This window comes from Chenopodium quinoa, unplaced genomic scaffold, assembly GCF_001683475.1.
Source record: "Chenopodium quinoa cultivar QQ74 unplaced genomic scaffold, ASM168347v1, whole genome shotgun sequence".
Classification (NCBI taxonomy): Eukaryota; Viridiplantae; Streptophyta; class Magnoliopsida; order Caryophyllales; family Amaranthaceae; genus Chenopodium; species Chenopodium quinoa.
The window spans coordinates 2751313-2773589 of NW_018742974.1; the positions used below are offsets into that span (position 1 = coordinate 2751313).

A 22277-nucleotide genomic window follows, 5' to 3' on the forward strand; every position below is an offset into this window, starting at 1 on the left:
TTTGTGAACTGTTCTGTCTTGCCTGCTACTTAACTTGCCTTTCAAGGCCTTGAGAACCGCAGCAAAGCCTTAGCTTGGTGGACTAGGATCGATAATAGCCTGATTACGCACCAATGGTTCGGGACTCGACATAACTTGGTCAACTATACCTGTTAACACACCAAAAACAGACCGAAACCCGTGAAGCACGTAATATGAAGGAAACGAGTGTAACAAGGCAATAAACGACCAAAACGGGCCTAAATACATCCAAAATCACCCATTTATATGCCTTAAAGCGCGCCCTAATGTGCGCTTGTCAATAATCCATGAGATTACTAACTCCATATGGTTCGGAACCACGAAAGGAGGATCGGGGTTGATGGTACGAAGTGAGTCATGGAGTCACATTCGCCCGTATTGGCCTCTACTCGATTCTTATGGCGAAAAATGATTCCTTCGATCTCAAAGGCATACAAACAAAGATTCAATTTTCTCTAAACGATTATTATGCTAAATTGGTGGAATATTAATGCAACACATAATTCTAAGATATTAGTGATCACTTGATTAAATAACTAGATTAAAAAGGAACCTAAACTGATTGTCCAAATTATCTTATTAGGTGAGATTTTCAATTACATATTCCCTTTAACATGTAATATGGTGATCAATAAATAATAGTAGAATAAGCATTAATATTGAAAGCAATTTAACAATAAATCCAACAATATAAAATCGACAGAAAAATAATAGAAACAAAAGGAACATAATTCTTACTTTGATTCTGTTTGCTTGCAACTATAAAATAATAAACGAGTTAGTCACTTCAAGGAAAAATAATAAAGCAATAATTAAATTAATAGAGTGGATTTGGGGCCAAACCTTCAAACAGTTCTGCATTTCACGCCTTGGCTTAAGGACAGAACCACGAGTAAAGTATAGACTCCTTGGAGTGCTTGAAAGGGGAATTTTGAAAGAAAAAAGGGTAGGCTAGTGTTTAGGCTAGAGCATAGAAGAGAGAAAAAGAGAGTTGATTCATGCCCCGTACATCAGAAATGAGGGGGTATTTATAAAAAAAAATGAATAGAGGAAACACACGGAACCCTAAAAAGATAAAAAAAAAACCCTAAAAAAATAACACCGTGACACGATGCCAGGCACCGTCAAAGGGGGAAAATCCCGTGACAAGGTGGAAAACAGTGTGACGCGGGAAATAATTAGGTTACGGGAGATAAAACGCGTGAAGGGTTTACGCGGAAAGGACACGGAGTGGCCCCGTGTCACAGTACAGGCACCGTGGCGCGACATTGTGCCCCGGGACACAGTGCTTACTGCCGTGACGCGGGAATCTATAGTCCATTTTTCCGTCTAAATTCATTTTTTTCCTAATTTCGTTCAGCCTTTTTAAGTGCTGATTGATAATTTTGGGCCATTTCTGATTTATTATTTATTAACTGGGCCAAAATAATAAAATAAATAAAATAAAAACGTTTGGGCCAAAATAATAAAATAAATAAAATAAAAACGTTTGGGCCAAAATAATAAATAAAATAAAAAAGGTTTGGGCTAAAATTAAAAATAAACTATGCTTTGACTAAACATCAAGACTAATCCATGGATTATTAAAAAAACTGATTTTAATTAAGTACGATTTTTTTAAGCACTCTCAGGATTAAATACTGAACCCGACCAATAATGGCGGTGAAAGATTGTTCATCATCGGGTTTGGTTTGAGGAGACATTTTTAGGTGTCTACAGTTGCGTCTTTTCAAAACTTGTTAATTTCGCAGATAAACAAAATTTGTTTATCTGGGGGTATAATTGTCTTTTCAAGTACCATTGGAGGGGTATATGCGTCTTTTCACGTACTAGTTGAGGGGTACATGTGTAAGTTCCTCACCAAACTATAAAAGCAAGTTGCAAACAGTAATTGGACAGCTCACCAAAAGTACTGAAGACCATGCTTTTTCAATACATTTACAAAAATGCCATCAGATAAACAAAAATTCGTTTATCTGGCAGATTAACTTGTATTTTCCCGTTTTTAATGGAGATTGGAGAATCGTCAATGGTTTTTTTGGTTTTAGAAACTGAAAAACAGTTTGTTTTGATCATAATCAAGAAGACTTTTTTTTTCCCCATTTCTTGGTCAAAATTAAAGTTGATTGCATGAATTGACAAGATTGATCATTAATAATATAGGATTAAGATTAAAACTAATTGCACTAGTCTCAATTTTATTGTAGTCATTGAATAGTCTTCCCTTTATTTAATGTATATCAATGTTGCGACATTAAAGCATGCATCATACCCACGTACTTTTAATAAATACTCCCTCTGTCCCCTTTTGATAGTCTCTTATGGGCATTTTTCACGGGAATTAATAAACATAAATAAGAATAGTAAAATTACATTGAAAAAGTAAATTGACATTGGATATGAAAAAAAGTAGAGAGAGAAAGTAATAAAAATACATTGGGAAACGCAATTTGCATGGAAAATTTTAATTTGCACAAGTATTGTTGTAAATTGGAGGGAATTTTGATATATAAAAAAATTAATATTAATGGTTGTTGAAAAAAACAAATGGGACAAATTTTAGTCATAAAATATTCACCCCATTTGCTTTTTTCAACAACCATTAAATTTTAGTCCTACTCCATTAAATTTTAGTCCTACTACGGAGGGAGTATATTAAACTACTTTAGACAAATTTTACTACTAACTAAAATGTTTAATATTCACAACAACCATTTAATCAGAGTGGATCCCAGTATAATTTTTAAAGGTTATTTGATTGAATGCTTTCAACTGAAAGTATCATAGGAGCAGATATTGGTATATAATAAGACGGAAAAATTAATATTCCCTCCGTTTTTAAATACTTGCTTCATTTCTTCATGCGTAGAGTTTTAGGAGAAATTGGAGAAAGTAATAAAATATGGAGGTAGTGGGGTTGTTGAGAAAATAAAAAAAAAATGTAAAAGCAAAAGTAGTGGAAGAATAGGAGGAGAGAGAGTATTATGTTGGGTCCACTAAGGGTCTGTTCTCTTATGTTGAAATTCAGTTCAGTTCAGTTCAGCTCAGTTCAGCTCAGCTCATTTCAGCTCAGCTCTTAATTTCCTTCTCTTATAAAATATTCAGTTCAGTTCAGTTCAGTTCAGTTCAATTCAGCTGAGTCCAGTCAATGAGAACAGGCCCTAAGTGTGAGAAATGAATTAAACATTGTAAAAGTTTTCCATAAAAGGAAATGGAGCAAGTACGACCGGAAAAGGAAAGTGGAGCAAGTATTTAAAAACGGAGGGAGTATAAGTTTAAATTGATTGCGCATTATGCAATTGTTTTACTTTAATTTTAAAATTAATACTAAGTAATAATAAATAAATAAATAAATAAATAAACCAATGTGTAATTGTGTATGCATATTCAAATTTAATTTTTTACTAGTGTGTGGCCAAGGTATCACATCAGATTTCTGATTTAATTAAACTCTGTGATTAAAGGTATTATATTTATGGTGTCTTCTTTTTTTTTTTAGATCTTGTGATTTGCTTTTATATACATTATATTTATTTTCATGTTAATAGCATTGTTAATGATTTGGCTTGAATGGTTATATAACCATCTTTGATGTGGCATAATGAGTCAGGTTGAGAAGGTGACGTAGTGTAATAAAAGGGGGTTTATGTGACACATAAGCGTTTCTAAGAGGTTTTTAGAAACGTCTTTTAATATATGTCTAAATTTACAAATATTTGTTTCATCTTGCTAAATAAAATCCCTTTTAAGCTTTTCACAACTAGGGAGATGTTCATTATAAATTAGTTTTCTTTTCTTTGCTATGTCAAAGTTGTTTCCATAATGTGGTTAGACATTTAGGTGATAACTTCTAACTCAAGGAAGAATGATTAGGCATCACCCATTTAATTTGTAATTGCAGATGACTTGTTTAAAAACATTATTCTTTTTTGCTAGTGTATTCAAGCAACCCAAAACTTCTTATATAAAAATCTTTGCGATAATGACAATTTTCAAAAAATCCCTAAAAAATCTTGATAGGATTCTCTAATTGTCATCATTATTGGAAGCATTGCAACTACAATTTTAAAATCAAAACTTCCCCTATGATTCATTAAAGCTAACAATTTTTTTACAAGTAAAAAAGTTGCAAGAAAATATCTCAATGAAAAAAATTAAAAATAAACACACAATAATGCCAATCATGTTAGACAAATATGCTGTTGGCAATATCTTGGACAAATGTAGGATAAGAGGAATACTAAATTCAATAATTGTAAGCAAGAAAACGTGACACTACTTTCTTGGCCCATGCATTATTTATGCACCAACTTAGTAAATACTAATAGCCTAATCCAAACCAAAAAGATATTATCATATTTATACTTTTTATTTTTGGGATTGTTTTCAAATCATCATATTCCATTTATATGATCCAAAAAAAAATATTCCATTTATATACATCCTTCGTTTTTAATTCGATGCATTTTTTAAAGTTGTAATTTTGATGTATCACTTTAGTTTTTAGTTAATAAATTCCTTCTATCTTTCTCATATCAAACGAATCCTTTTTTATTTCTTTTTTACTTTCTCTGCTCCAAAATTGTTTAAAATTCCGCAGTTACAAAAGTAATGATGCTAAAAAAAACTAGAAAGTAAAAATAAAATAAAATACTCCGTAGTTGGACACATCAATAAAAAGTTAAAGAAAATGGAAAGTAAGACAATAGATGCTTTCCAAGTTTACACAACTAACGGCTCAACGGCTAAAAACTGCCAAGCCATCTATTGAATGCCACGTGGTCCATTGTAACAATAATTCCAAAGAATGTGACATGAAGCAAAGTGTATTTGACCAAACTGTAATTGACACGTATGTAAGACAATGTTGGGGCCGTTAGAAACCGAGTAATCAGCACTCTTTTTATTATAACGGTCGAAATGCCTTTTAATAGATAATTGCCCATTAGCCGACCGCACTAATGTTTTTTTTGAGTTTATGCATTTACGTAAGACAGCTTCATGCATATGGAAAACACATGTTACATCATGATATTGTATTTCGTTATGAGGTTTGATTGCCACGCCTATTGTAATACTTCCTACCCTACAGAACTACAGTTACTCCCTCGGTTTTGTTATAAAACAAGTTTAAGATACATTTAAAATAAATAAAAACAATATTAAACGAGCAAAATATATTTATAAGTATATATATCTCTGTTTACACCATATTGTAGGATCTTTTTTCAAAACGGCTAGTTTGATATAAGTATTTACCAAAACGGTTAATTTAATTCTCAAACTAGCTAATTTATTAACTTGGAAGTAATTTATCTATTTCTTATTTTGCATTGAACTTGTTTGGTTCACTTTATTAGTTTTATTTATTTTTTTTTTCTTAATTTTTAAAAAGATTTTTGAAGTTGGAAAATTTAAGCAATATACAAAAATACGGAGTATACAAACAGTGGCAGAATTCTAATTTCCATCCCAAAAAAAGCCCTAATTTTTTTGTAGATCATATCAATCACAAAAATTTGAAATTTCAAATAATAATGTTCTATCAAGACTCTCGCAAATTATACCACGATAAGGAAAATAAAGTATATCTTTTCTAGAGCAAATAAAATGATTATATATGTGGTCAACAGTTGTATAACTCTAGTTATTTATAATCAATACTTATTTGTTCCTACTTGCTTTCTAAATTTTAGGCTTTTATCTTATTCTAATACACTTTTTCTATCTTTATGTGTTTTTTATTTTAGTTATTTTTTAAAAATTGTCTGTTGAAAGTTTGGATCATTTTTTTTAGTGATTGTTTATTTTGTGTAAATTTTTTAAAAATTGAGAATTGTTGCAAATATATTTTATTGAATGTTATTGTTCAAATTAATTGGATATTTTAAAATATGGCATTAGAATTTCCGACAGAAAAACAAAAATCCAAATTTTTTTTTTTATAAAAAGCTATTTTTTTTAAATAATCCCATGATATGAACCAAACCGTTCAAAGGAATTTAAGAAATAGACAAAATCCGTCTAAGTTAATAAATTAGCTAGTATGAAAATTAAAATCTATAATTAGCCGTTTAGATAAATACTTTTTTAAAATTAGTCATTTTGTTAAAAGATCTATCAAAGATGTTGTCATTCTTATTTTGTGGGTTCTTGTATTTTTTTTGTGCATAGTGCAAAATATTTAACCAATATCCTCACTAATTTATATGAGATAATATAATCGAGAGTTAGTCCATAGATTTATATATATATATATATATATATATATATATATTATTGAACTTGTTACAATTAATATTTATTTTAGAATATCAATTTTTTTTTTTTTAATTTTCACGTTTTTAGAATTGGAGATATTTGTGTCTATAGACATATTTTGAAAGACAATGAAAAGTAAAATAGGACAAACAATTAGGTTCAAAGAAAGTACTACTATATATGCATGATTTTGAATTTTGTACTATTCGCACACTAGCTCATTTTTTTTTTATTATATTTGGTGATGTACAATTAAGAGAAAATTTAACTATATTGTGTGAGGTCATGTCATATTCATCTTATTTTATACTTTTTTTGTTTTTTTTTTTAAGAAAGCATCTTATTTTATACTTTAAAATAATTAAATTTTATAATTTTCATTTAGTACTGGTTAGAAATTATGCATCAACAAACTAAAATTATGCATCAACAGACTAAAAATAAACCAATAAACTACTACATACGTGTTTAATTGTTTATATGTTTATAGAATTACAAATATAGTATTAATCATTTGTCTTCTTTTTTTTTTCCCGGATAAAAAAATTATAAAAATTTTAGATACATTACATACTTATAATCAATTTAATCCAATAGCTAGCATTTTTATTTAGTTAAAATATGTAGTCAAATTTAATATGTGAATAATTTTAAAGTTAAAATGTAACAACTTTATATACTTCCTCCGTTCTTTTATTATTGCACCATAAGGGTTTGGCACAAATTTTTTGGTAGTGGAAAAAAGGATGAGAGAGAAAGGTAGAAATACCAAGTTGCCCATGTGATTGTATGCACAAAATAAAAGTAAGGGTTGAAAAGCAAGGATATATTAGGTATTTATAGTGTGAACACATAAATATTTTTTTTCTAAAATGGATATGGTGCAATAAATATGAAACTTCCTTAAAAGGTAAGTGATGCAATATTAAAAAAACGGAGGAAGTATATAAATAGAAAATACAATTTAAAACTAAAACCATTAATATGTGAGTAACGAAAGAAGCACAAATGTAGTACATGTTTGGGTTTAGTGTAGTACAGAGTGTATGGGAAACTATCAAGTGTATCCACCCATCATTTCCCAACATGTGTACTTATTACTTAATATTATGTGCATGCTTATCAACTCTTAGCTTCTTCTTTGGTGATGTGACAATCCTTGTTAAAATAGGTGTAGTTTGTGATGATAAGGATATTGACAAGTAATTTTGATTGGTATTTCTAAATCAAGAAATTGCGATATAAAAAGTTTTACCATCTTATTGAGAGGATTTAATAAGATCACATTAAAAGTTCTCTACAAATTCTTTTTGAATTATTGTTATATAGAAATTACAAGATTTGGAATATTGTTAAGTATTATATACATTATGGTTCAATAAATCTGATTAAATTGTGTCCAAAAAAAAAAAAAAAAAAAAACTAATTAAATTAAATCTTTATTTTTTTTTTAGAAACTACTCTAAAAATAATATCTTGTAATAACTAAAAACTTTCCATATACATGCATTATTTTGATTTTTTTTTTACATCATTCATATATTAATTTGTTCACATTTTGTCCTTGTTATGAATATTTGAAATAAATTTCGTAACTCTAATTGTTATTAGGTGAATCTAAATATATATTATCAAAATATCAAAAATTTCTCAGGTACATAGATAAAGTTATATTAATAAATATTAAAGTCATGAGTTATCAAAATGATGGATAATGAATTATGAAAAGAGAAATTTGTAAAACTAACCTTCAAATTTACACTTGATCTAACCTAATAAAATAATTTACTTGATAAGTTTAAAATTACTTCCATACCTAAACTAATACGGAGTATGTACTTTGTATAATTAATTTTTCATCTAGATTGAAATTTTTTACAGAACTAATTAAAACATATCAATTTTAGTTGATATAGTTCAAAATGAATACTTTGTACTAAGTTTATACATTACTCAATAAGGTAAATTATTGTGATACGTTATAAGACATGCATTATTAGCTATTACACACTTCATTACATCGAATTTTGTATTCTTTTTTGTCAACTGAGTCATTACTACTAGTCTATAAAACTTTTTTAGTAGCTAATCACCTAACTATATTGAAATTTCATGTTATGTCTTCTTATATAAAAGTACAAAACTTGAAAAACTTTAATATTAATAATTGTAACATATTTAACATCCATGAAATTGACGTCTAAAATTATTGTAATTCATTCAGAAAGATAAACCATCCTATCTGGCTATTTCAGCCGTCAATAAGTAATTTGTCAGAGTTTTTTCTTTTTCTTTTTCTTTTTCTTTTTATCTTATCTGATGAAATAGGATTGGTAGTTTAGATATCTTAAAAGGAATGAATTGAGGAAGTTTCTATAATTTTAAACAAAGATAATGCCACCTGGCAAATAGAGATAAGAGAAGAGAAAGCAAAAACCTTATTAGAAACTTTATAATTTAATGATTGATTAGATTTGTACAAATAGATGTTTGGAAAAAAAAGGGATTAATTAGTACAAATAGAATACAAGTATAAAAGGGGCTCAAACAAAGTATTAATTAATTTTATAAATTAATGATTTATTAGATTAGTACAAATAGAATACAAGTATAAAATGTTAAAAAAAAAGTAATAAAAAAAGAATACAAGTATAAAATGGGCTCAAACAAAATATTAAATGATGCCAACTAGGGGTGTTCGCAATACTTTCCTAACCGCAAAATTGCGGTTTGTATTTTTTTTCAAACCGCACTTATAACCAAATCGCACCAAATCGTGCCGCAAAATGTGGTTTGGTGCGGTGCAGTTTGCAATTTAGTCACATTTAAAAATATAAATATGTATTTCTTTTGAAAAAAGTTTTTTATTTTATTTTGTGATTATTACTTTATAATTTAAATATTTAACTCTTTTTAACTTTTAATTAGCTAATAGTAAAAAATTACATCATAATTTAAGCTATTTTATATATTTTTTTTACTAAAAATAGTATAAATTAGTATAGCAGTTTGACGGTCTATTCTGCAAACCACATCAAAGTGCAGTTTGCGGTGCGGTTTGGTATATAATGTTTTGGAAACCACACCAAACCGCAAATGTGCAATTTGGTCCTTTTCGGAAATCGCACCACAATTTTCAAACCGCAAATCACACCAAAATTTTGTAATTTGGTGCGGTACGGTCTAGACCGCACTCTGAACAGCTCTAAGCCAACAATTGAATTTTTAGGTTTACTTATAAATACACTATAAAGAAAAAAAAGTCCGAGATATTGGGATCGATTCTCACCCCCGCCCTTGTGGCTCACTAAACACCAAAAAAAAAAAAAAAAAAAAAAAAAAAAAAAAAAAAAAAAAAAAAAGCTACAAAGGAAAAAAAGTCCTAATATAGACATGACTTAGCTAGTACTAATACTAAATTATTTATATGCATTGCTGCCATACTTAGACGTATGACAATTAGTTGAAGTGTTAGAACCATGCAATATTGAGTTCCCTAAATTTCTCACTCTTGTATTGTTTAGTCCAAATGTGATGTTTTGCCCTCTTATTTTTTTCTACCATTCTGTCTTTACTTCTGTGTACATTGACATTTTAAGGCCATTAATTTTTTTTTATCATTCTTATATCCTTATTCAATTTAAATTCTCTTCTCTTATGTGGTTCCTAGTTTCTTTTAGTTATTTAAACTACACTTATACCCTTGATATAATCATCTGAGACCAAAGTTAATACTGCTACATACAAAATGTCTCACACTAAGCTAAGAAGTCATCACAATGATGCTAATTATTTTTACGACTAAGAAGGCATGTGAATTATTGCAAAACGATATGATTTAGCTTTGAGTATTGTTGTGCCAAAATTTTTCATCCCAAGATTCTTATGTTCTACAGGTAGTCAGGTTACAGGTTACAGGTTAACGGAGTACAGGTTGAAGGCAGCTATGAAGCTAACACCCGAAAACCAAGCAGGCTGAGCATATTCTCAAGGAATATTCCCAGGAATCTTCGAGTAGAGTGGGATATAAATCCTATTCGAGGAAATAGGAGCTACTCCCGGCATCTTGGCCGTTGAGGGAGACTAATTCAAACTTGATGGCATTTGACCTGGAAACGTGGAGAAAGAATAGGAACAACTTTGGCCCTCAACTCCAGATTCCTAAGGATTGAGGGGAAGAGCCGTTGAAGGTCTTTTGAATGCTTTCCTAGTATATAAGAGTAGGCATGATCATTGTAAGGGTCATCACAAAAAATATAAGAGCCTTACTACTAAGCACAATCATAGAAATATCACATTATTATCGCTCAATTAATAATTTGTAGCCTACACTGTAACCTGTTCAATCTAAACACTTAGTGGATTGGTGGATTCATAGCCACCCGCAGTTTTTACCCTTGTTCTTGGGGTTTTCTGCGTCATCATCTCTCGAGTCTTCTCCCCCTTTTCCCTTTTACCCTTTCGTAGATCTCAATTCAGTAATTTCCATCATTATAATCTAGTTGTAGCTATTATAACCCAGGTCGAACCTGGTAATCAGTTTTTTTGACCAAAACAGTTTGGCGCCGTCTGTGGGGATATAGTTAGATAATTCGGTTTATCCTTCATCATGGGAGAAGATCTTGATCCAAATGCAAATGCATTAATCGAGCAATTGCGAGAAGAGCTGAAAGCCTCCATAGAGCGAAGCCAGAAGCTTGAAGAAGAGTCTCAAGCAACCTTAGCGAGGCTCAAAGCTGAATCTGAAGCATCCCTGGAGAAGCTGTCCAAGGAACTCGAATCTGTCAGGAGCAATAAGAAGAAGAGGGTGAAAATCTATGACATACCCCAATTCACCCTGGTATCCTCCGGTGAATCTGAAGGTGAAGATGAGAGAGAAGGATCTCGTGGTAATGAGGAACAATTGGTAGGGATCCCAACCCTATGGCCAGGGAACTTCCCGTTATTAAAGCCCGAAACCGAAAAATGATGAAACTCCTGACCCGCCTACTAGGTGCTCCTAAACTTGTGGCTTATGAATCTCGCGATGGATTAACTGAATCCCCCTTCGTGGAGGAGATTGCTAAAGTGTGTATTCCCACAAAGCTGAGCATCCCCCCTTCCCAAAGATGTACGATGGAACCACTGATCCTAAAGATCATGTGGCCCAGTACAAGCAAAAGATGTGGCAGTTATCAATCCCGTGGGAACTAATTGAACCCACCATGTGCAAGTCCTTTAGCGCTACTTTATCAGGACCTGCACTCCAATGGCTTATTAATCTAAAGCCAGGTACCATCGCCAGCTTCCCCAGCTTGGTGAACAAATTCTACCAGCAATTCTCTACCATCCGAGAGCTGGATAAGCAAAGTAGTGACCTGTATCGAATCGTTCAGAAGCAGAACGAGACAACCCGACAATAATGGGACAAGTTCAATCGAGAAATGGTCAGCATAAAGAACTGTGACCACTCAACTGCTATTGAAGCTTTTCGCAAAGGTCTCAATTACAGATCCAGATTATATTATGAGTTAACAAGATATCCTTGCTCCTCGTTTGAAGAAGTAAGAACCAGAGCAATGGCTGAAGTCCGTGTAGAAGAGGATGAGCATGCTAGAAACTGGGTTGAAAGGAGACCATCAGGGTATTCGGGGAACCAGTCCTTCAGCAATCAAAACTCTGGAACCCGGCAAGGTAGCTGGCAGCCAAGGCACAACAATGTCAACAACATATCCGAGCCAAGAGCAGGTGAAAGCTCTAGCTGGCCAGTAATAGAATGCCACCCATATATCAGCTCATATGGTTTCAATACTGATATAGTGGGAGTGGTGATCGCTCTCAAAGATATTGGGCAACCGGTGAGGTGGCCTAGGAAGAGCGACAAGCCTGAGCACTAGAAAGATAAATCAAGATGGTGCGAGTACCATGGAGATCATGGGCATAAGACTGACGAGTGTAACAGTCTTAAAAGAGAAGTAGCCTGGCTTCTCAAGAAGGGCTATCTAAAAGACCTCCTCGGAAAGAAAGGAAAAGGACCTGAAATCAAGCGGGAAGCCTTGTCAGGTCCACCAGCTTCACCCACCCCAGGTGTTGTGATTCAAGCAATATCAGGAGGATCTAGCATCAGCGGTCTAACCTACTCCAATGCAAAGCGTATAGTAAAAGTTGGCACCTCAGCATCCAGCATCCCCCAAACTTATCCGAGCAGTGAAGAAAAGAAGCTGGACGATATGGAAGTTGTGTTCGATGAGAGTAGGTTCAATGAGCCCGAGCATCATGATTGCTTGGTAATCTCCCTCCATGTGGGTCACTGCAAGATGACGAGAGTATTGGTAGATAATGGGAGTTCGGCCAACATAATCTTCAAAGACGCCCTAGATCAAGCCGGCTTCAAAGAGTCAGATATCACCAAGAGGTCCACCGTTCTGGTTGGGTTCAATGGCAAACCTATGAATTCCCTGGGAGAAATCCAGTTGCCAACGCTGCTCAAAGGAATCAACATGATGTACAAGTTCTACGTGATAAATTGCAAAACTGCTTATAATGTGATAGTGGGAACCCGTTGGATCCACAAAATGAAAGCCATCCCATCTACCTATCACCGGCTACTCAAGTTTCCAAGCCCGTGGGGAATAGCAATAGTCGAAGGAGACAGAAAGCAAGCGCGAGAATGCTACCAGCTCGCCCTGAAACCTCATGGCCCCGCCATCTAGCAATCACAGAAAAGTGCAGCACCCAAGCGTCCAGATGAGTTACAATTAGATGAAGTCGTGCTGGATGAGTCAAAGCCAGAGAAAAAGGTTAAAATCAGAGCTGCATTGGCGGCAGAACAGAAAGAAGCTATCATCAAGTGCCTCAGAGAAAATTCAGATTGCTTCACATGGTTAGACCAAGATATGACGGGAATCAGTCTCGAAATCATCACCCATAAGCTGAACGTGGATCCCAGCGTAAGGCCGGTAAAGAAAAAAAGGAGGAAATTCGCCCCAGAACATAATCAAATCATCAATGAAGAAGTTCAGAAGCTGCTAGATACCGGGAAGATAAGGGAAGTTAAATATCCAGATTGGCTAGCTAACGTGGTTGTCGTCAGTAAGAAGAATGGAACCTGGAGAGTCTGCATCGACTTCACAGACCTGAATAAAGCGTGCCCCAAAGACCCGTTCCCGCTCCCTCATATAGATTCCATGGTAGATGCAACAGCTGGCCCCGAACTCCTCTCCTTCATGGATGCATATTCCGGCTACAACCAGATAAAGGACGACTTTCATGACAGATAAAGGAATCTACTGCTACAAAGTAATGTCGTTCGGTTTGGAGAATGCAGGTTCAACCTATCAGAGGCTAGTTAACAAAATGTTCAAAAACCAACTGGGGGACACCATGGAAGTCTACATCGATGAAATGTTGGTGAAGTCCAAGAAAGTAGCTGATCATGTGAACCATTTGGAAGAAACTTTCAGCATCCTCCTCAAGTATAAAATGAAGCTGAACCCGTCCAAATGTTCATTTGGAGTAGCTGCAGGTAAGTTTATGGGCTACATAGTCACTCAACGAGGAATCGAAGCTAGCCCAGACCATGTACGCGCTGTAATTGATATTCAATCACCTAGAAACCTGAAAGAGGTGCAAAAATTAACAGGTAGAGTAGCTGCATTAAATAGGTTTATTTCGAGGTCATCAAATAAATGTCACCTATTTTACAACGTCCTAAAGAAAAATAAAGGTTTCACTTGGTCTGATGATCACGAAAAGGCCCCACATGACCTCAAACACTATTTAATGACGCCACCTTTGTTATCTAAACCTGCTGAGGGAGAGTCTTTACAGCTTTACCTCGCAGTCAACACCCAAACTGTTAGTGCTGTCTTAGCAAGGGAAGCTAAAAGTCAGCAGTAACCTGATTACTACGTTAGTAAAACTCTCCTCAGTGCTGAAACCAGGTACTCCTCACTCGAAAAACTGGCATTAGCACTGATTGTAGCTAGCAGGAAACTTCGCCACTATTTTGAAACTCACCCAATAGTGGTGAAAACTAACTACCTTGTGAAGGCTGTTTTGCGCAGACCGGAGTTAACAGGTCGAATGAGCAAATGGGCAATCGAGCTCAGCGGATTTGGTATCACATACGAACCAAGAACAGCTATCAAATCACAAGCGCTAGCCGACTTTTTGGCTGACTTCAGCCCTGACCTTGAACAACAAGCAGCTTTAGAATCCGAACAGATCAACCAAGTCCATAACCCAAGTACTTGGATACTTAATGTTGATGGTTCATCTAACTTTCGAGGTGCAGGTCTCGGTGTAGTGCTGGAGTCGCCACAGGAGGACATGATGGTACAAGCTATTTATTGTGATTTCAAAGCTACTAACAATGAGGCAGAATATGAAGCTCTGATCGCAGGTATGAATCTCGTAAAGGGCCTAGGTATTACTAACCTGCAGGTATTATGTGACTCCCTCTTTGTAGCAAGTCAAATGAACGGTGAATTCACGGCTAAAGACTCCAAGATGGTTCTATACCTAGACTTCGCCAAATCCTTAGCAACCAAATTCTCAACCTTCACCATAAAGGAAATACCTAGGGACAAAAACACACAAGCAGACGCTCTAGCCAATCTAGGATCAACCTTAAGAAAATCCAAATTCTCCTCCATCCCCTTGATCCACTTGTTAGCTCATGTCGTTGACACAGCCAACCTCCCACCTAAACCTAGCATTCCAGAACCTGTAAAACCAGATCCAGACAATCCAGAAATACCTACCCCCACTCCGAGCCAACCTGTTAAGATCGAACCTGAAGAACCCAACTTCGTTGCACCTGTGACCAACCCAACCAGCTGGATGCAACCCATATTTGATTACCTGGAACACGGCACATTGCCAGAAAATAAAGCAGAAGCAAGAGCACTCAGGTTTAAAGCCAGCAGATACACGATCATCCAAGGTGCCCTATTCAAAAATTCCACTAGGGGTATCTTGCAACGCTGCATAAAGGAAGATGGCTACGAGCAGATCCTCAAAGATTTCCACGATGGAGAGTGTGGAGCCCATTCAGCTGGAAGAACCTTAGCCAACAGGATACTCACCTATGGGTACTACTGGCCAACTCTACGAGTGGACGCTCACAGGTATGTACGAAAATGTGATAGCTGTCAAAAACACTCAGGTTTTACTCATAAGCCCTCCATGCCTCTGCATCCCACTTTGACACCTTGGCCTTTCATGATATGGGGCATGGACATAGTAGGCAAATTACCTGCTGCCCCAGGTCAAAAGGTCTACATGTTAACTCTAACCGATTACTTTTCTAAGTGGATTGAAGCATATGCATTCTAGCAAGTCAAATACAAGGAAGTTATCAATTTTATCTGGACTAACGTAATTTGCAGGTTCGGAGTACCGTCTGAAATAGTATGTGACAACAAATCCCAATTCATAAGTGCCCCAACCAAGAATTTCTGCGATAAATGGAATATCACATTAGTCACTTCGACGCCTAGATATCCTCAAGAAAACGGTCAAGCCGAATCCAGTAATAAGGTTATCATCGGATCTTTAAAAAAGAAGCTGAAGGATAAGAAAGGCAAATGGGCAGAAGAGCTGCCAAGAATCCTCTAGGCCAACACAACCACACCAAGAACCGCCACAGGTCAAACACCTTTCTCATTGGTCTATGGATGTGAAGATTGTACTACCTACAGAAGTCACCACCCCAACAGCTAGATACGGCTTGATGACACCAGAGCGCAACAGTGAAGAACTGTCACATGACCTAGATACCATAGAGGAACGAAGAGACCTAGCGCACTGTAGGCATCGTTTGAAGTGCGTCTACGTTAAAGCATGTGTGAATATGCTTGGCACTCATAGGAAGTGGGAATTGACATATACGATTAGGGACAAATAAAGTAGGGAGCCGCCAACAAGTTTTTTTGGAACTTGTAAACCGTTCACGGATCATAAAAGGCAACCACGATTAAAGGGAAAATGATAGGTGTAGACACCCATTTGTGTCTCCCCAAAACCAAACCCAGTGATGAGTAACTTTCGCGTCGAATCATAATCGAATGAAGCAAAAGTGTGGAAAGTCTAGTGTTGCGGAAAGTTTTATTTTCTTTTCTCTTCTCTCTGTTTTTGAAAACTTATTTTTAAGAAAACAGTCAATCCAGTTTGTTTGGTCCATGATATGGGTCCAATAGTAGTGTAGTTGTATAGGGCTTGAAAAGAGCTTTCCATCGTTATATTATAAGCCCAATTCCGATGAATATTGAGGAAGTTATGGCCAATTTACTAAAATGGGCCCGGTTCGAGCTTTATGTAAGGCCTAATGATCTAGGGGATGGCCTAATATGATTTATCATTTCTAATGCAATTAGGAATGGTTTTAGTCCTCTAGATTCTTCTAGAAGATTCTTTTCATTCCTAATTCAATTAGCATTGATAAATTGACTTTTGTTGACTTTTCAGAGTTTTAATCAAAATCAAATAGCATTTTCGAGGAAATTATATGATTTTATCCTCCAGTACGACAAACTTATCGGATTTTCGAAAACGCGTTAAAATTAGGCTTGGCGCCTAACCCCAGGCCTTGGCGCCTAACTCTAGCCATTGGCGCCTGGCGCTAGTGTTGGTGCCTGGCGCCAGCTAGCCAGGGTTGGCGCCAGCTCTGTTTTTTGTGCGTCAGACTCTGTTTTGTTTAATTTATCTTTTTGGCTGATTTTCTCTATAAATATCGTATTAAAAACTCCGTTTTCATTCACCTACAATCAGTTTTCATTCGCAATCATACATTCATTCATCATTAATTCTCATCTAAACTCATCTACAATCAGTTTTAATTAGTATTCATCAATTCTTTCTTTCTTACTCTAAACTTTGCCTTTCATACAAAATTCCGCATTCACAAGGTCTAGAAACACCTAGCCATATTCGAAGTTGCCTTCGCCCTAGACGTGAAAGGTTTAATTTCTGAGGGTTTGGTCCCAAATCTCTCTTTCAATTATTTAATTTAATTTGTTTTGATTATTATTTTCCTTGAAGTTACTAACGTGTGTATTTTGTTATTAGAAAGAGGTACGAGGCATCAAAGTAAGTACTTTAATTGATTTATTGATGTTATGATGTAGAAATCATGTTTATATTGTTATTATGATATTCCTAGTATCATGTCTAGGGTAATTTTAATATTAAATATGATTGTTATGATGCTTCCTACATTCTTTCTAATATTGATGATTTTTAGTATCATGTTAGGGTTAAAGCTTTGATTTTTATTGCTTAGTGACATGCTAGGGTTTGTTATTAATCTTGTAAGTATCATGCCTAAGCTAGGATCTTGCTATTTTTATTATGCTTTAATATTAACATGAATATGATTATGATTATGATTATTATTATTTTGATGATGATTATTTTATTTATGATTGTAATTTTATTCATGATATTTATTATGATTATTATTATGTTGCTTGATACATATTATATTTATTGTTATTGCTTGATCACACCTTTTATGCATGTTTAAAGGGAATTTGTACTTGTAATCACGCTTAATAAGATAATTAATAATCTTGTTAGGGTTATTGTGATTATATTTCAAGTGATCGCCAATAATAGATTTTTTTGTGCATTAATATTCAACCAACATAGATAAACAGGATTAGGTTAATCCTATTGATTGCATGTTAATCAGAAAGCGCACATGAATACGATCAGAATAAAGTAGAGGCCTATTATTAGGGCAGGTTCAATCTCTTTTAGGTTGGATTTGTACCATCATCCCCGAACCCTTATTTGGTTCTAGACCTTATGGAGTTGACGATCTCTTGGATCGTTAAGGGGTGTAATCTTCACCCTGTGAACGGTTTACAAGTTCCTAAAACTTTTTGGCGGCTCTTTTGCTCTATTTTCTTCCCTTTTGGACACCACCGTACTTTAGTGTATGACCACAGTGGGGTTCAAGCTAGTGGGATTAAAGCTTGAAATTTATTCCCTACAATAGGAAACAACGATTGACCCTTGAAGGTTACACCACATTCATAATCCATGAGATTACTAACTCCATATGGTTCGGAACCACAAAAGGAGGATCGGGGACGATGGTACAAAGTGAGTCATGGAGTCACATTCGCCCGTATTGGCCTCTACTCGATTCTTATAGTGAAAAGTGATTCATGCGATCTCAAAGGCATACAAACAAAGATTCAATTTGTTCCAAACTATTATTAAGCTAAACTGGTTTAATATTAATGTAGCACATAATTCTAAAATATTTGTTATCATTTGATTAAATAACAAGATTAAAAAGGAACCTAAATCGGTTGTCCAAATTATCTTATTAGGCGTGATTTTCAATTACATATTCCCCTTAAACATGCAATATAGTGATCAATAAACATAATAGAATAACATCAATATTGGAAGCAATTTAACAATAATTCCAACAATACAAAATCGTTAGAAAAATAATAGAAATAAAAGGAACATAATTCTTACTTTGATTCTGTTTGTTTACAACTACAAAATAATAAACGAGTTAGTAACTTCAAGGAAATAATAATTAAATAATAATTAAATTAAATTAAATAAAGTAGAGTTGATTTAGGGCCAAACCCTCAAACAGTTTTACCTTTCACGCCTTGGCTTAAGGACAGAACCACGAGTAAAGTATGGACTCCTGGGAGTGCTTGAAGCAGGAATTTTGAAAGAAGAAGAGTAGGCTAGTGTTTAGGCTAGAGCATAGAAGAGAGAAAAATAGAATTAATTGATGCCCCGTACATCAGAAATGAGGGGGTATTTATAGAAAAAATGTGCTGAGGGAACACACGGAACCCTAAAATGATAAAAACCCTAAAAAAATATACCGTGACACGATAAAGTGTACCGTGACACGGGAAAACCCACCTTCAGACGAGAAACATTCCCATGATACGGTGCACTTTTGTGTGACGCGAGAAATATTTAGTGAACGGGGGGAGAAAACGCGTTAAGGTTTTACACGGAAAGGACACGGAAACCCCCGTGTCACAGCAAATGTCCCGTGTCACGGGGAAACCCACCGTCAGACGGGACAGTTTCCCGTGACATGGTGAACTGTTGCCGTGACGCGGGAGTTTTCAGTCCATTTTTCCGTCTAAATTCATTTTTAACCCTAATTTCGTTCATCATTTTAAGTGTCGATTGATAATTTCGGGCCATTTTCTGATTTATTATTATTTGGGCTAAAATAAGAAAATAAAAATAAATAAAAAGTTTGGGCCAAAAATAATAAAATAATAAAATAAAAAAGGTTTGGGCTGAAATTAAAAATCTATGCTTTTGACTAAACATCAAGACTGGTCCATGGACTATTCAAAAATTAGATTTAATTAAATACGATTTTTTTAAGCAATCTCGGGATTAAATACTGAACCCGATCAATAATGGCGGTGAAAGGTTGTTCATCATCGGGTTTGGTTTTGGGGAGACATTTTTAGGTGTCTACAGAAGCCCCCACTTTGACTGAGTTTGTAGAAACGTCAGTTTCGAAAACGATAGTCAAAGTAGCCGATAGGGACGGAGAATGATTTAAGACGTTTTGCGATCCTAAATCACTCTGTATACGCCTATACCTGCAGAAAAATGTTAATTCCACAGATAAAAAAGTAAAAGATAGAATACGTATCTGACACTAGTGTATCGGTGACAAATGAGTTTGGCAGCTTCCTATGCTTGAAGGAATCCACCGGATGACGTTTGTTGAAACGCTTTCCATGCATGAGGAAAGCCGACTGAGGAATTTGGTAGCTTTCTAAGCCTGAAAAAATCTACCGGATGATACTTTCCATGCCTAAGGAAAGTCGACGTATGAGTTTGGTGTCATTCTATGCTTGAAGAAATCCACCGATAACGCTTTCCATTCTTGAGGAAAGCCGACTTGGCGGTTTTCTATACTTGAAGAAAAATCCACCGATAACGCTTTCCATGCTTGAGGAAAGCCGACTTGGCGGTTTTCTACACTTGAAGAAAAATCCACCGATAACGCTTTCCATGCTTGAGGAAAGCCGACAACTACTGTAATCGCTGAAATTTGCAAGTGTATGATGGTTCGATTATCCCCGAACGTGGGCCGCAAATGATTCACACCTTCAAGTCAACTATTCGACCATATTAGGTGTTTAAAACATCGACAAAATTGACTTTGTCGCTTCCTAGGGGCAAAAAAGTAATTTTAATACCCTTCAACTGTCAGTTAGAATTTTCCGCGTAATTTTACTGAAAAATCAACTGTCCAACTTGCGCGGAAAATCGTGCAATTTTGGTCAAAATGCCAGGAATATTCGCTGCCAGCTTCAAAAAGTGTGTAGGACAGAAGCCTGAACTCCATGCCACGTGGATCAATCCCGCGACATGGTGCTCAATTGCCGTCAGACGTGAGGAATTCCCGTGTCGAGGGATTCCTTTTGGCACAAAAATCCCACGCGCCCCGTACCACGCGCCTGAACACCGTTACTAAGTAACGGGAAACGTGGAACGATAACGGGGTCGTGTAACGGTCTTTTTTGGCTTTAAATATCAGACATTGCTCCCATTTTTTTTTCATTCACCATTTCTCTTTCTTCTTCTGCTCTCACTTCTCCTCTCTATTTTTTCTCAGATTCCCGTGCCATGGCGAGGCTGCACCGGCGTATTGTCGTTTACAACGTGTCACGAATCCTCTCACCGTGACACGGCGACGCTGCTGGGTTTCTCTCTCTTTTTTTCGCTACTGCTCGTTGCTGCTGCTGCTGGCGTTCAGAGTTCGTTGCTGCTGATCGGAGCTCCGTCAACTCCTAGAATCACCGTGACACGGAATCCGATCACCGTGACACGAGACCTGATCACCGTGTCGCGGTTTTTGCTGACCGTGTCGCGGCGGCCTGCTCTGCTGTCTTCACGGTTTTTTTGTGTTATGGAGCTCAAATTTTCATCAATTTTGCTCTAAATTTTTGCTACTTTCTTCATTTTTGGTTCTCCACAAGGATCTATGTAAGTTTCCTTTGATTTTGTCTCGAATTTGCTTCAAATGAGTAATTTCATGAAAAAAACCCTTAAAAATCAATTTGGGGATTTTTTTTGATTTTGAGGTTTATGTTGAAATTCTTGCCATGAATTTACTAACCTAAGCATCGGAGGGTCATTGGTGGCAGCACCAACGGCCAGCTCTAACCTGTTGTTTTGCAGACTCGAAGGAACACGAACAGAAAATCAAAAGCAATCTGAAAATCAATAGGATGACACAAGGAGCAAGAGTAATTTACAGTCCTTGTCTTTGTCCATTTAGTTTCTACAACTCGTACTGACTTAAGCATTGGAGGACCATTGGTACAGATTCAGAATAATCAATGAACAAAGCAACTACGGGCCTAAGCGCCAGACACCGCAGATTCACAGAAACAAAAGCAAAGACAAAGCATATTCGCAAATCAAAGAAATCAAAGCAAAGCTAAGGTATCATACGATTGCTCAAAGAGAACTAACATTCAATGTTCAACAGCAAAAATTCAAAGTGTAAACCTTCGCTCCCACGAGCAAAGTAAAACAAAGTCCAAAAGAACAAAAGATTATTTTGAAAGCAAAAGACAGAAAACATGGGAAACAGAAAACACTATAAGTCAAGCATCAGGTATCTGCTCATCCTGATCAACCTTCTTAGGTGAGGACTCAAGCTGATGACCTGGGGAAGACTCAGCAGTAGACTTTGTAGCCTCGGGTTCCACAGGGTAAGCTTTGCCAGATGCTAAATCCCTGATATAGCCAACAGTCAAATAATCATCAACTAGCTGTCGAAGTTTCTTCACACCTGTGTCTCCTTCAAACTTTTTCAACAAGAAACTGTTAGCCATATAAGCCTTAATTCTTAGAGTAACTTTAGCCTCAATGTTCTTGTTCTCATCCTCCAGGTCAACCAACTTCTTTTACAGGTCTGCCGCCTCCTTGGCCTTCTTCTTCAGATCTTCATCCTTGGCTTTCAAGGCATCACTCTTCTTCTTCAT

General features: G+C 35.5%; 1 protein-coding gene across 1 annotated transcript; it reads left to right on the forward strand.

The window, feature by feature from the left end:
* Window positions 1-13563: 13563 nt before the first annotated feature.
* On the forward strand, window positions 13564-15600 carry LOC110729291. The gene is made up of 2 exons (XM_021909021.1): window positions 13564-13925; window positions 14205-15600. The coding sequence occupies exons 1-2, from the start codon at window positions 13564-13566 to the stop codon at window positions 15598-15600; spliced, it is 1758 nt and encodes a 585-aa protein (XP_021764713.1).
* Window positions 15601-22277: the final 6677 nt, after the last annotated feature.